The 14,124-nt window shown below is 31.3% G+C and overlaps 4 protein-coding genes and 1 long non-coding RNA gene across 6 annotated transcripts; 3 read left to right on the forward strand and 2 right to left on the reverse strand.

The window, feature by feature from the left end:
* Positions 1 to 52: 52 nt before the first annotated feature.
* On the reverse strand, positions 53 to 3,315 carry slmb (beta-transducin repeat containing E3 ubiquitin protein ligase slmb). Of its 2 annotated transcripts, none has more exons than XM_070643983.1 (6): positions 3,010 to 3,315; positions 1,684 to 2,355; positions 1,002 to 1,193; positions 479 to 931; positions 225 to 414; positions 53 to 145 (listed from the first exon to the last, which is right to left on the reverse strand). In XM_070643983.1, the coding sequence occupies exons 1-6, from the start codon at positions 3,055 to 3,057 to the stop codon at positions 135 to 137; spliced, it is 1,566 nt and encodes a 521-aa protein (XP_070500084.1). In that variant the 5' UTR covers positions 3,058 to 3,315; the 3' UTR covers positions 53 to 134. The 2 variants fall into 2 exon arrangements, with proteins under 2 accessions (XP_070500084.1, XP_070500078.1); XM_070643977.1 differs by having other exon boundaries at positions 1,684 to 2,358.
* A 201-nt stretch (positions 3,316 to 3,516) lies between these two features.
* Positions 3,517 to 5,223, reverse strand: RpS6 (ribosomal protein S6). Its single transcript, XM_070643041.1, has 3 exons — positions 5,126 to 5,223; positions 4,691 to 4,895; positions 3,517 to 4,430 (listed from the first exon to the last, which is right to left on the reverse strand). Exons 1-3 carry the CDS (start codon positions 5,129 to 5,131, stop codon positions 3,613 to 3,615), a joined length of 1,029 nt encoding a protein of 342 aa, XP_070499142.1. The 5' UTR covers positions 5,132 to 5,223; the 3' UTR covers positions 3,517 to 3,612.
* A 216-nt stretch (positions 5,224 to 5,439) lies between these two features.
* RpL36 (ribosomal protein L36) lies at positions 5,440 to 6,355 on the forward strand. Its single transcript, XM_070643091.1, has 3 exons — positions 5,440 to 5,473; positions 5,645 to 5,767; positions 6,039 to 6,355. The coding sequence occupies exons 2-3, from the start codon at positions 5,645 to 5,647 to the stop codon at positions 6,255 to 6,257; spliced, it is 342 nt and encodes a 113-aa protein (XP_070499192.1). The 5' UTR covers positions 5,440 to 5,473; the 3' UTR covers positions 6,258 to 6,355.
* A 216-nt stretch (positions 6,356 to 6,571) lies between these two features.
* LOC139092254 (colorectal mutant cancer protein) lies at positions 6,572 to 11,044 on the forward strand. The gene is made up of 7 exons (XM_070642591.1): positions 6,572 to 6,712; positions 6,779 to 6,852; positions 6,996 to 7,251; positions 7,528 to 8,204; positions 8,272 to 8,502; positions 8,674 to 8,741; positions 8,830 to 11,044. The coding sequence occupies exons 1-7, from the start codon at positions 6,634 to 6,636 to the stop codon at positions 9,560 to 9,562; spliced, it is 2,118 nt and encodes a 705-aa protein (XP_070498692.1). The 5' UTR covers positions 6,572 to 6,633; the 3' UTR covers positions 9,563 to 11,044.
* Positions 11,045 to 13,261: 2,217 nt separating this feature from the next.
* LOC139093451 (uncharacterized) lies at positions 13,262 to 13,770 on the forward strand. Its single transcript, XR_011544692.1, has 3 exons — positions 13,262 to 13,326; positions 13,384 to 13,497; positions 13,557 to 13,770. It is a non-coding gene; the product is annotated as an uncharacterized lncRNA (long non-coding RNA).
* The last annotated feature ends 354 nt before the right edge of the window (positions 13,771 to 14,124 follow it).

A 14,124-nucleotide genomic window follows, 5' to 3' on the forward strand; every position in this document is an offset into this window, starting at 1 on the left:
AATCAAAAAAACAAAAAATTCAGTAATTGTAGGAGAAAAAAAAATGAATCTATTAATATTGTATAATAATTTTATTTTGATTCAAGAACAGAACCACAAGAAATATATTTATCATAGAAATAATAGCATCACATTTATTCCATTGCTGAAAAAAATAAATAAAGGAAAAAAGATACAAAGTTAGTACAGTTGCTGGTTCATTGCTCAGTGCATTTTTAACTTACGAGATGGGCTTCTTCCATTTTCAGAATTTCCGTTCATTGTTAATGAATTATTTAAATTCCGACTTGAAGGTGATTCCGGATTTTCTTGTGAATAATTTAAAAAGTCCCAAATCAGGATAGTGTCGTCATGCGAACTACTGACAATTTGGAATTCATCGAATTGTAATCTAAAAACTCGTCCTGTGTGTTCCTGTAAATTATCAAAAAATAAGCATTAATCATATAGCAATAGGAAACATCAAGTATCGACTTACATTTAAAGTTTTAATACATAAGGAATTAGGCTGAGCGCGCGGATCTAAAGCAGCAACCAAGTCCCAGACTTTGATTTTACCGTCATATGCTCCACTTACGATTCGCTTTGAATCGAAGCGTATGCATCTTACTAATTCCTCATGTCCTTCCAAAACTCGAAGACATGCACCACATTCGATGTCCCATAAACGAATCGAGTTATCTGAGCTACCACTCACTACTAAACGATCTCGGTATTGTAAACATGCAATTCCACGTTTGTGTCCATTTAGTGTGCGAATAAACTCGCATGATGATGTACTCCAAACTTTTATTGTTCGGTCACCAGATGCTGAAACTATATATTTCTCATCAAAGTCCACAACGTTGACAGCTGCGCGATGTCCTACAAGGACTCTACGTAATGTAATTTCTTTCGGTGATGTCATATCCCATACAGCTATTGAACGGTCCTAAATAAACATTTACGCATATTTTATTGATTATAAGATTACTCTTTTCTTCTAATGACAAATTTATTACCTTTGAACATGTAACCATCATTCCATTATTAAATCGTAAATGCAAAACAGCTTCACAATGATGTATAAGAGTATTTGTCATCTCTCCCGTCTTAACATCCCAAACACGAACTGTTGAATCACTTGAGCCACTAATTATAACTTTGTCATCATATTGTAAGCATAAAACTGAACCCGTATGACCTGTTAATATCTGCAATTGAATTTGTTAGAATTTGATATCGTAATTTTGGAGTTCAAAATTTAACGGGTTTTAAAAATTTAAATTATATATTGCAAAAAATGATTTAAATTTCAAAATTACGTTAGAATTTAAAATTTTAGAAACCGTTAGATTTTTAATAAATTCAAAAAAGCCATGAGTAACAATATCGCATGATATGACGGAAGCAACTTGGTAAATTTTCAATGAATCATATCTAATGGTAAACACAAACGAAAAGAAAAGAAAAAGAGCAAGGTTTGATGCATAACAAGATGTATTTATATGTGTGTAGGTCTTGCAGAACAACTTGGAATAAATTTTTTGTTGCTTAATTTTTTTTAAGATTACCTCACAATTTTATTTAATTAATAGCTGCATAAAATACCAGCGATATGAAGAAGATGACCATGAATTTTGTTAAAATTTTGTTGCCTTTCACAAGACATTATAACTGTATAAATTAGGATTAAGCTGTTACCTTTTCACACTGTAGGGTACTTCTATTCCAAATTTTAATAGTGTTGTCGCGTAAGCCTGAAACAATTTTGTTGTCATCGTACTGAAGGCAGTAAACGCCTTTTGAGTTTTCGGATCGGCAGTTGATTCTTTGCAAGTTGTGATTTCCAGAACGCCAATTATTTTCAATTGTCTCAATATCCTTCATTATCACTGGATATAGCTGTCTATAGAATGAATGATTTCGATATTCACCTTGTCGTGGTACAAATAAATATTTTATCCATTTCTTTCTCTCAGCTAATCCACGCCATAATGAGTCACTTCTGACTTTTCGTTCGATTAATTTCTTCCATAACATTCCTTCTGAAATGACTCGATTCCATTCTTTTGACACAAGCTCGGCAGCAAATAGTGATTCAGCATCGAGATACGATAAAATGTTATCAGCAACATGATCAAGTCCTTTTTTCGGTAACAATGAGATGAAATCTCTCTGAAGCATGGGTTTCAAGAAAGCATTTATGTGACCGTGCTGATAATGACACATCCGTGAGAGTAATTTCTCAACAAAGTCAACCTGTTCGTCGTCATTCCAGTTAGTAAACATTCCCAAACATTTGTCATGTTCTTTTTGGTATTGAGTAGACGGTTCTTTTTTACGAGTTGGATCATAGAGTGTTGTGGACGTAAACTGCTTAAGGGAAATAGACATTATATACTCTTTTAGTTCCTTATACTTTTACAGTTCCTTATTTGTTATTAGCACAATAAAATATGAAACACATTAAAACTGTGAATTTTATGAATATTTTTGCACATATTGGATTAATAAAGAGCTTTTATGTTTAGAACATTGAAATATAGGTCGCATAAAACTGATTTTCTCTTGAATCAATAAATAAATCAGAAGTAGAGTAATCGATAGATTTTTAAATCTGTTTATGTGAACACACATTCACCTTGTTTGGAAAGATCATTGAGTGAAAACGGAAGTAAATTACAGAAAGATTATGAAATCACGTACATTTTTATACACTTCAGAGATCATTATATATTTTTTAATTAATCCAAGTTTCACTTTAAGCTTATGGAAGTAAAAATAACTCGAAAAAAATTTTACTGGATCTTTATATAATTATTTCACAAAATTATACTAAAATTTAGCAATTTTTGACCTTTAAATGGTTTATTAACTGGATTTAACAAACAAAATAGTGCATTTACACGTCATTTTCAATGTCCTCTAAATTATTCGCCATTGTGATTTTTTAACTTTCTAAGCACTTATTTCTATCACTTAATAAAATTCACAATTTATATTATTTCTTTCATTTTTATCATATACCTGTGTCTTTGAATCTTCAATAACTTTATCAGTCTCCATTTTCATCATATTTACAAGCTTTTTGTTCTCACAAATAGCTTAAATTTACTATTTTTCTTTTTCACTTTCACAATAACTTAAAAATATATATCTTCATTACATATATCGTCACAATTATATCTTTTTTCAATTATTTGTATACTTAATGTGCTTCTGCTTATGCTTAATCACTTATTTTGTGTAATTTTATCTCTATTCTCTCTAACAATCTCTAATAAATTAATTAATTTTCCTATTTGTCGAATTTAATGTATTGTTCTTCGTGCGTCAAATTCGAGTAAACACTTTGACTCTTTTTTAAATTTCAAATTACCGTTTTTGACTTTTTCAACGCCCCTTTCAATTTTTTGAATTTTCGGAAACCGTTATTTCTTTCAGCTGAAATACATGAGATTTTATGGTGGAACAGACTTAACTCTGAAAAATCAAATATCATGAGGCTGTAAAAGTAGTAAAAAACAAAGGAAATTTAAAGTTTCCAAGAATTATTCAGTTTATTTCTTGAATCTGAAGGTTCTCCTTATACATATTTCATCATTAATTAGAAATACAAAACTCATTCATTTACTTCTTTTTAGGTTTCTTTGCATCTGCTGGTTTTGATGCTGCTGGCTTTGCTGCTTCCTTGCGCTTAGGTGCTTCTTTCTTTGCTGGGGCAGCTTTTTTTGTTTCTGCTGGTTTCTTTTCAGCTGCTGCTGGCTTCTTTTTGTCATCAACTTTTTTGGCTGGCTTAGCCTCAGCCTTCTTAGCATCCTTCTTTTCAACTGGTTTCTTAGCATCAGCCTTCTTTTCAGCTGGCTTCTTCTTGTCATCAACTTTCTTGGCTGCTGGCTTAACCTCTGGTTTCTTCTCTTCCTTCTTGTCCTTATCTGATGAGATTGAGCTCTTTGACTCACGGATTGAGGCTGTTCGTGTACGACGACGGAGTTTTTCTTCACGTCTACGTTGAGCCAATAATTTAGCGTATTCAGCTTCAGCTTCCTTTCTACCTTCAATACGGCGTTTCTTAAGTGCCAAACGATGTCTTTTGCGTTGCAAGACAACTGGTGTGACGAGGCGTTGAATTTTTGGAGCTTGATAACGTTGCTTCTTGCCTTCCTTTACAGGTAATGGTTTTTTGATAATATATTTCTTAACATCATCTTCCTTTGTAAGAGCAAACAACTTGCGAATGTGGCTAGCTCTTTTTGGTCCAAGACGACGTGGAACTGTTACGTCTGTAAGACCTTCAATCTCACCCTCGCCTTTACGGACAACAATAAGAGCAAGAGCTGACAAGTTTTGATCTACAATACATCCACGGACTGATTTGCGTTTACGTTCACCAGTTCTTCTGGGACGGTAGCAGGAATGACCTTTCTTAAGCAACAAACGGACACGAGCTGCAAATATCAGAAATATCGCATTAGTTTCGTCAAATACAATGAAGTCTTGTTAAATTTAGTCAAGTATTTGAAATGTACAAATTTTGTGGGAAAGGATCTTGCCGAATAATAATTCAATGGCTATCCAATACGGGGATAAAATTTGAAGCCTTAATATGCCTGTATGTATCGAGATTCTAGTCAGGTAAAAGGACATAGAATCCCTCAAATGAACAGACCCAAATTATTAATTTTCACAGTATTAAAGTGATACTTACTGTTTGTCAAAACACCCTGTTTCATTGGGAAACCTTGTTTGTCGTTACCGCCAGCAATTCTGAAAAGATATCCCTTCCATTCGTCTCCTAATTGCTCAGCTTCAACTTCAGCACCAATGCGCTTCTCATAGAACAATCGAAGTTTGTGGTCATCGTTGACCTCAAAAGTTTTTTGGGCTCCCGTTGAGGGGTAGGAGATGTTTAACTAAAATAAAGTAGAAAATTTTCCATTAATAAAATGCACCAAAATCTAATATGTCAACACATGTGAACAAAAAAAATTATGAAAAATGTTTGAATTAAATTTTCCACTCAAAAATCATATTTACGGTCAGTATTTCACTATATCCATTAAATATGCTTATTGATGTGCAATTTGTGCTAAAATTAAAGTAACAAAACTAGGTAAAAAGTACTTAAATTTAATAAATTTACCTTCATGGTTGTTTTCCAGGCGAAAACGAATATCGAAAAGAACGTCTGAGGTTAGGAAAACGCCGAGGGAGAAATTCTACGCAATTGTTCAAATTTTTTTCGACCGTTATTTTCAAACGGTTATCTTTTTTCACTTTTTATTCATCTTTTTCAGTGGCAATAACAGTTAATAAGTATAAATATCCGTTAAATAGATTACTTGATTGAGTTTTAATTACATTTATAGCTCATAATAGTCTAAGTAAATATGAAAAATAAGGAAGTAATGAGATTCAGAGTGTTCTAAAAAAGTGTAATCGGAAAAAAGGGGAGCAAAGCTCTTCCTTTCTGAAGTTGACATCTTAAAAGGCAAGTGTTGTGTTACTTAAAATAATTAAAAAATCACGTCTTAAACGCGTTTTTAAAATGATATTTGAAAATATATCATTAATTAAACTACATCCCTACGCATTCCATATCAAGAATGGCTAATTTATTGAGAAATCAAGAAGATTTTAACGAAATATATTTTTTCTTCAGATGGCACCGAAATATGAGTTATGTGTTGGACTCAACAAAGGACATAATACCACAAAGATAAAGCAAAAGCAGTACCGAGGAGAACGCAAGGAGAAGGGTATTCGCCAAGCCCGCAAGAAGAATGTGAGTTTTAAAAGAAAATTAAATCTTGTTTAGATAAAAAATCCTAACCACAAATATGATGAAAAACACCTAATCCATTCACAGACATGAAATCTCAAAACATTTTGTGCGCTGAATGAACTGTAATATTTTTTTACAGACTCGTGAGGCAAACAATCTTGTTTGATTTCTATATGGTTAAGAGTTGGTTCTGACTTCTTTTCATCACTATTTAATGATTTATTTAAAAAATTAGCAAAATGTTTACACAATTTATCTTGTATCATTTTAGATTCAAACTAAGCATACAAAGTTTGTTAGAGATCTTGTCCGCGAAGTCGTCGGTCATGCTCCATACGAAAGAAGAGCTATGGAATTGCTTAAGGTATCTAAAGATAAGCGTGCCCTCAAATTCTTGAAGAGACGTTTGGGAACACACATCCGTGCTAAGCGAAAGCGTGAGGAACTCGGAACAATCTTGGCTCATATGCGTAAGGCAGCTCACAAGTAAATCAACTGATGAGCAAATACGCAAAAAACTATTTTTTGTGCTTCTTTGAATTAAAATCTTTCAAAAATAAAAGCAAATCCATTAAATAACTAAGGAAACTTTGTCTTGTATTATGTCCTAATGTCCTTATTTTATGTCCTGTTCAATTTCAGAATCATTATAATAAATATGCAATGTTGCAACAAGCATAAATCACGCATTTTATGAAGATATGTTTATATTCAGTTTTCCAATCGAGTATACGCAATTTGAGTATACTTGCGCATGGTTGTCTGTTCAGAAATCGAGAAAAATTCAGTTTTTATTGCAGTTGAAAAAAAGGAAAATTCCAAAATAAAAGGAAAAATGTTTTAAAAAATAAATAATAAGTTTAAATATGGAATATAATTCGAAAAGTTGCTCCAAATCGCACAAAAGTCATAAAGTCAACACCAATTCACAAAAGTCAAAACAAAGTAAGATTATTGCCCAAATATCCAATGAAAATATAAACATGTCTCTGCATTAAAAAATAAATATAGATTCATTGAAAAGCCATGATTCGGGATTATCGCCTAGTGAACCTAATTACAACTCAGAAAATAGTGAATATTTGGTAAGTTATTAAATAATTGAGTACATTTAATTCACTTACATTGTTATTGTAAGTTTTGTGTTTTCGTACGCCTACAAAAAAGTCCAATAAGAAGAAATTTTTTATGTGCATTTTCGTAAATTTTTAATGATTTATTGATGTAGATACAAGCTTTAAATAAAGACATGAATGACTTAAGACTTCGACTGCAAAAGTCCGACATGGAAAAGGAGGAACTTAAACTTCAAATAAGGAAGCTATTTGAGGATAAAGACAGCACCCAAAAGCATCTTGAAGCAATTAGTCAGGCACATGAAAATAGAATCACAGAAATGCATTGCATCATTGTTGAGCTTAATAAGAAACTCAAAATACAACAAGATACAGCTATTATGGAGGAAACAGAACCCGAAGGAAGCGGTAAATACCTTTGATTAATCACTTTATTCAATCATGCAAATTGTCCAGACAACGTAGATAAATCGTTATTTTTAACGTAAATTTCGAATTCAAATTTGAAAATTTCGTTAAATTTTTTATAGTAAAAATTCAAATTTAAAAAACTTGTTGAATATTTTATAGCATACCTTAAAGTAAACATTAATTATTAATCCATAGCACCTGAATAATTTTATGATTGATTATTCATGGATGAGAGAGCAATAAACTAATTGAATTATTCATCTTTTATAATAGTTTCAGAGTTAAGCTTTCAAGAGGGTTCGGTGTATAATTCTGAAATGGAAGCAGCACATTTTGAGCAACGTGATGAGTCTGATTTTGAACAAAAGGACAAATTAAATGTGGATAAAGGATCACAGAATTACAAACATTTTTTCGAGCTTCATAATCAGGTTCAACAAGTAAATCAACAACAAAAATCTAGTCTGTTACCAACAACGAATTTCTCGTCACAAGTTCAATGTATGCAAGAGGAAATCCTTCAATTGAGAGCTCAAGTCGCTCTATTACAATCAGAACTTGCTTGTCGAGAATATACGTTTGATAAAGTTAAAGCCACTGAAGATAGAGACAGAAAGTATGACAATGAGTGGAAAAATGAGGACGAAAATGACAAGTCAAACTACACAAGTGATGATTTATGTGAAACTGCTGACATCTTTGACGTCATAAAGCAACAAGAAAATCAGTCAATAACTTCATCGTTTCCACCCGACCAACTACAAGAATTTTCACAGTTGTCAATATCCAGAACAGCACCAAATCAATTGCAAATTAATGATTTTAATGTACTTAAGGCAACTCATAATCAATTAGTGGATCCTCCAATTGCAAAGGTTGCAGAACGAGTTAAACTGAAGAGAACGACCGACGACAATTTTATTTCAACTAATGAGTTAACAGATAAAGATGTATGTTGTCACAGCTGTGTATTGTTTTGGATCAATATACTAATTAAAAAGTTTTTATATCCAACAGATATTTACTACAGAAGTAGCCGAGCACTTGGTTTCACAATTTATGCACCCGGAACGAGACGTATCAACAATCCAAGATTTACAAAATGAATTATTTCGTCTACAAAGACGCGTGGAACATTTAAAGCTCCAAAATTCAGTATTAACATTAACCCTATCTGAAAGTAAACAGCACTGTGACCATTTATATCTCTTATGCGGAAAATACGAATCTAATGCTGTCGCATTACAGGTCTGTTGATCTTACAATAAATCAGAGATTCTCAAACTGTGTGTCGCGACACTCTAGTCTGTATATGTCTAGATCAATGACATGCTTATGTCTAGAGTTCTGTGTTACCAAAAAAAGTTTGAGAACCGCTGTAAAACCTTCAAAAATTTTAATTAATTTATAACATTCCAGCAAGCACTTAATTGTAATGATCGAGCTATTGAAGCCTATGATGTTATGCTCGCACTGCTTGAAAGCAAGTAAGTTGTCAAAGGATAAATGATTCTTCTTTGTTCTTTAATTGCGTTCAATTAATAAAATTTTGATCAATTCTTTTAATTAATTTAGATTGGCAATCCAAGATGATGTGGAGTTTGGAGAACAAAATCGTAAGGCAGCCGAAAGTGTTGCTCACTCACTATTAGATCGTTTAAGGAATGAAAATAGTTTCTATGGGAAATCGACAGCACCTTGGCAAGAGGCGGTTGTAATAAATCCAGAGAATGAGAATACACCTTGGACGGAAGATCATGATAAAATGCTCCGTAACCAAGTGTCTAAATTGAAGGGTCAAAGGGCATTTATTCAGAATACAGTCGTGTTACTTGAATCTCCTTTTAATTTAAATGATGCTATTAATACAAAGATTGAACTAAGTCCAACAAAGTCACGGAGTCGTTCACGTCAAAAGAATATGGACATAGAGCAAGCTTTATTACTTCAAGAATTGATGAGTTTACGTGAGGAATTATGTGATTTAAAATATCAAGCAGAACAATCAGAGAAAGAGAAACAATCAGCACATGAGAAATTAAAATCTCTACAAGCAGCACTCGTTCAACTTCAAAGTCAATTGAATGAATCGGAAAATAAGCCGAAAGATCGAATATCATATTCGGAGGCAGAATATAATGCGAGCATTGAGAGAGAACTTTTAGAGGCATTAAGTAGAGAATGTAGGTTGAAAGCACGACTCCAAGGATTGGCTGGATCACTCGAAACGGCGACGAGAGGAACAGCTATAAACTCAAGTACAAAACAAAATACAGTATCTGAATTGAAGCAAGCTAACTTGTCTTAAAAAACCCGACGATATAATTAATTAGTGTGTAAATATCGATATTACTCATAATCATCACCGTAATATTTTTATATGATTTCAGAACGCGTATAAAAACTGCCTTTTAAAACAAACATATTGTATAATTAACATATTTTTGTGTTTCTGATAATTTTATCAAAATTGCCAAAATGACTTAATGAATATAAAGTATAACAAAAAGTATATAATGAATACATATTTTACGACAAAATCAATTTTATCAAACAATTAATGCATTGCCTAAACAAAAAATATAAAGCAAAACCTGCATGTATTTATAAGCATATATCATCTACATAAAGCTTTTATGTAGCCTTTCAAAATATTAATGCAATCCCGAACAAAACGCATCGTTATTATATTGCATAAAAGTTAATTACTCAAAAGAAATCAGTAAGCTTTTATGAATCATAAGCAAAATTTACAAAAAATCGTAGTATTAAAATGATTATTACTATTATGTTTAAAAGCAAGGGGGGCAAGATAGATTTGAATTTCATGACTAAGCATACTGCGATTGTATGAAGTCGAGTCGACTTCGAGCTACAAAATTCAAATCAATTTTGAAAAAGAAATTTTGAACGTAGTGTGCTTTGACAAGATTTCTTCATCTATTTTACACCCTTTAGTTAAAATCAAAAGGAACCTACATCTTCAAGAATTGATGAAATTTTGATGACTAAACCCTGACAGACAATGAGGTCATCCACCCTCTTATTTACTTAATAACCAAAAATTGGATTTTGAGGTCCATCGGCCATTCAACCTTCATATCTAGTTAATCTTATATCTCTTTAAGACATCATAACTGAATGACCCTCAACTTGCCCTATTTCAATGCTTTCATGATCAAAAAAATTAATTAAGAAATCAATCACAGTAATCAATATTTCATCAAATTTAAAAGTATGTTCACCCCCTTTGAGTATAAAAACATTTTTGTATACCTACTCAAATCTTATATTTTCTAACACAATTCAACATGGAATGTTTTGTTAGCAGTCAATGAATCGATTGTGTCTGTGTCTTTAAGTCGTTTAGTAAAAATATTTTTAAAATGCAACAAAAATTCTCATCCAGTTTCACATTTTTTTGTGTATGTCTTCTTATTCTATTACCTTGAATCCTTTAACGAATAACATTTATTGACCGCTCAAAAATACTGTTGGCCATGACCAATTTTTTATTGATTTAAATCAGAAAATTAAAGTGCCATTAATTTGTTTTTATTGATTTTACGTTATTGGACTGAATCGCTCAATATTGGTTCCAACAAAAAAAATCATTTTTCCTATACAAAATGCTTAATTTGTTAAATGTTTTACATTTGAGATCGTATCATGACTTTTTTTTTTGTTAAATAGAAGGAAATGTATTTCGATTGCAATACTTTTAGTAGCTAATAATTATTTCTGTAGATTGTTCCAAAGAATTGCAAATTTATATTATTTTTAATAAATTTAACAATTTACTTATTTTAATAAATAAATACCTATGAGATTTAAAAGAACCTGCTAGATAACTTTATTATTATTCACATCAATTCACATATGATGGAAGCATCACTGAAGATGATCTTGTTCTAAATTCAAGCTTACTTCGATCAAATCAACTGTGATCTTTGACTTCTCTTAGTTGTCGCCTGGAGCTGGTTCTTTCCCTGGATACTTTCTGCCAATTGTACTTCGAGTTTCTAGCCCACATAGCCAAAATGACACAAATGGAAGATCAATGTAATACTTAAAAAACTTCCATGTACGATACTTAAGGATAATACATGTATCGTCCAAAGGATGTTATTGTCGTTCAGTATGTATGATTTTTTGGATGATTTAATGGAACGTTAATGTATTACATCAATGGAACGTTAATGTATTCATGAATGGAACGTCAATGTAATACATGAATGGAACGTCAATGTAATACATTAATGTAATACGAATGTATTACTTATGTAATACTTTTCTATGGTTCTACACGGAAGAATAAAATAAATGTTTTTGTAAATTAATGAAAATTGCGAAGACAACACTTTATTTAACATTAATTTTACAATTTCATATTTCAAAAATAATTCAATAAGTTCACCATTCAATCCATCAATGCACTAAAAAGAGAAAAAAGAATAAAAAAATTAATGTTTTAACTCACAAAATGACAAACCTACAAAAAAATTTAATTAATTTCCTGGAAAAAAGAATAGTTAGATTAAAAGAGATATTAAAAGATCTGAAAAACGATAGAAAAAAGAGGAAACAGACCAAAATTAATATAATTTATAAAATATTTCTAATACTTCAGAATTTTTAAAATTTTAAGTATTATAAGTAAATTTTACTTACCAAATTGATGATTTTCTGCTTCAAAAGTCACTTACCAAACAATATTAAGACTTAAAAACTTTTTAAACACTTAAAACACTTTTTTTTTCACAGCACATTTTTCATATTTTTATGTAAACAAATAACTGAAAGTGGGAAAAATTGCAAAATTGCTCTTAATTGTCTGACTGGACAAAAAAAAAATTCAATAGTACATGTATGGAATACATTTGGACTATACATGGATAATCCATTTATGTTATACATACGTATTACAAAGATGTACTATTTTAGGATAGTACATAAATCTTCCATAAATGTCAACGGAAAGTGTATGGAATATTTTGGTTATGTGGGAAGCTTTGAAGTTAAAGCTAGCCGGCTTGGTAACCCAACGCAATCTATAAATTCAGTGTCTAATTTGTTTTCGCCTCGTAAGAAATTTCGACAAAAAAATTGATTTTAAGTGATTCAAGACCATAAAAGTGAGTATTAGTAACTGTTGTTCTTGAAGTTTCTAAGACACGGTTTGTCACGTATGTCCTAGCTAAAAATAGAAACTCTCTAGAGAAAAACAAGCTGCAATTTTTTGATCAAATTTGATATTTGTGGAACTTGTTATGAAATGCCAAATTAATAACTGAACAAGGACGAAGCAAGAATTTCTTTGAGGCTGGTGTGTGAAAATTGTTTGTATCAGTTGCAAAATTAAGTATTTTTTGGATTATTGCCTCGAAAACCCCTATCATAATGAAGAACACCCTAACAGGCATAGAGCATGTTTTCATGGAATCTAAACTCCACTACGGTACCCAAAAACTGTCTCTTTGCCTACTGGGAACTTTTTGCAAAAATGGAAAGGGGAGTGTTTGACTCCCAAAACACTCTCCTGAATACGTCCCTTGTAATCGCAGTATGGACCTTTCGAACCTAACTTAAAATAATAGATTATTTATTTCAGATTTGATAATCTTTTAAAATATAGAGCTGGAAATTGAATCAGATTTTGTATGGAAAACTCGACTCGACTTCATACCAAATTTGAGTCTATTTCAAACCGAAACTTTCTTTCGAAGAATCAACTTTTTAACAATTGAGTATCTTAAATTTCGTAAAAATCCGCAGACCTAATGATAAAGTTGATTTCAAATTTATATTGCACATCTAACTATCTCAGCTATACTACAAGATATGTAGATGTTTTCATACAAAAATTCGATCCTTTTTAACGGTCAACAATTTGAACTTTTTTGTAAACACTAACACTACAAAAGAAAATTGCTAAAATTTGTAAAAATTTTATTTGCAAAATTTTTTACTTTTAGATGAATTGTTATTAAATAGAAAGAAGTGTAAAATACAGCCGTAAAATGGATCAAGAAAATAAAAATTTGGATAATACAACTAAAGATATAACCAGAGGTAACTTTTGATTGAAATTTATAAAAATGCATGTGCTAATTAAAATTTTATTTTCAGTAAAAAAATATCGAACCGATTTGGATCATATGATCCACTTCCAAGAAAGTGATGGAAAAGTAGGGGACATTCTAAATGACTTAGGATTTGGAGCACTGTTTCCACTTTTTAAAGGTAACAAAGTTTAATTATTAATAACAATTTATTATATTAATTCTATATAAATTTGACAGCTGAAAAAATCGGCATGGAGTCCTTTTTATTGTTAGATCGAGACGCAATATTTGAAATTCTTAAGCCATATCCAATTGGCATAAGGGTAAAATTCGCAAAAAAATTCGAAGAATGGAAGCTTAAGCAAACACCGATAAGCATCGGTCGTAAACTATAATGTCACATAAAGTGTATGAATACATTTCCGAAATAAATATTAAAATTTGACAGTAACCGAACCGGAGCTTCCGAAGGATCAAGCTTGTAACTATTGAGACAGTCGTAAAAAATTACACAATTGCGTAGATGTATTCTAGATCTACATCAAATCTGATTGATAACTTTTCTTGCCGTCCATACGTGTCAATTTCTCAGCTAGAACAAGTGCCTCATTACCTAAGAATTTCTGAATTATTAATAATTTTACAATGGGTTAAATGCTTATTTAATTCGACTTCTTTTATTACTCATAGTCTAATCCGCTCCTACGCAAACTTAAAAATTACAAATATACTTGAAGATCAGTCCTTACTTACTTTGCCGACCTTAACTGTGATTCATGAACTCATTTAAAAAGTGCTTGATTGT

Source organism: Chironomus tepperi, unplaced genomic scaffold (assembly GCF_022539635.2).
Source record: "Chironomus tepperi strain 1889 unplaced genomic scaffold, CSIRO-AGI_Ctep_v1 contig_16, whole genome shotgun sequence".
Classification (NCBI taxonomy): Eukaryota; Metazoa; Arthropoda; class Insecta; order Diptera; family Chironomidae; genus Chironomus; species Chironomus tepperi.

Coding starts and splice junctions, on each gene's coding strand:
- slmb (XM_070643977.1), bottom strand. CDS start 3,057: ATGATGAAAATGGAGACTGATAAAGTTATTGAAGATTCAAAGACACAG. Junction 1,194..1,683: donor GTACCCTACAGTGTGAAAAG/GTAACAGCTTAA, acceptor ATTCAATTGCAG/ATATTAACAGGTCATACGGG. Junction 932..1,001: donor TGATGGTTACATGTTCAAAG/GTAATAAATTTG, acceptor ATGTTTATTTAG/GACCGTTCAATAGCTGTATG.
- RpS6 (XM_070643041.1), bottom strand. Junction 4,431..4,690: donor ACAGGGTGTTTTGACAAACA/GTAAGTATCACT, acceptor TGATATTTGCAG/CTCGTGTCCGTTTGTTGCTT.
- RpL36 (XM_070643091.1), top strand. CDS start 5,645: ATGGCACCGAAATATGAGTTATGTGTTGGACTCAACAAAGGACATAAT. Junction 5,768..6,038: donor GCCAAGCCCGCAAGAAGAAT/GTGAGTTTTAAA, acceptor GTATCATTTTAG/ATTCAAACTAAGCATACAAA.
- LOC139092254 (XM_070642591.1), top strand. CDS start 6,634: ATGGAATATAATTCGAAAAGTTGCTCCAAATCGCACAAAAGTCATAAA. Junction 6,713..6,778: donor TTCACAAAAGTCAAAACAAA/GTAAGATTATTG, acceptor AAATAAATATAG/ATTCATTGAAAAGCCATGAT. Junction 8,503..8,673: donor CTAATGCTGTCGCATTACAG/GTCTGTTGATCT, acceptor ATAACATTCCAG/CAAGCACTTAATTGTAATGA.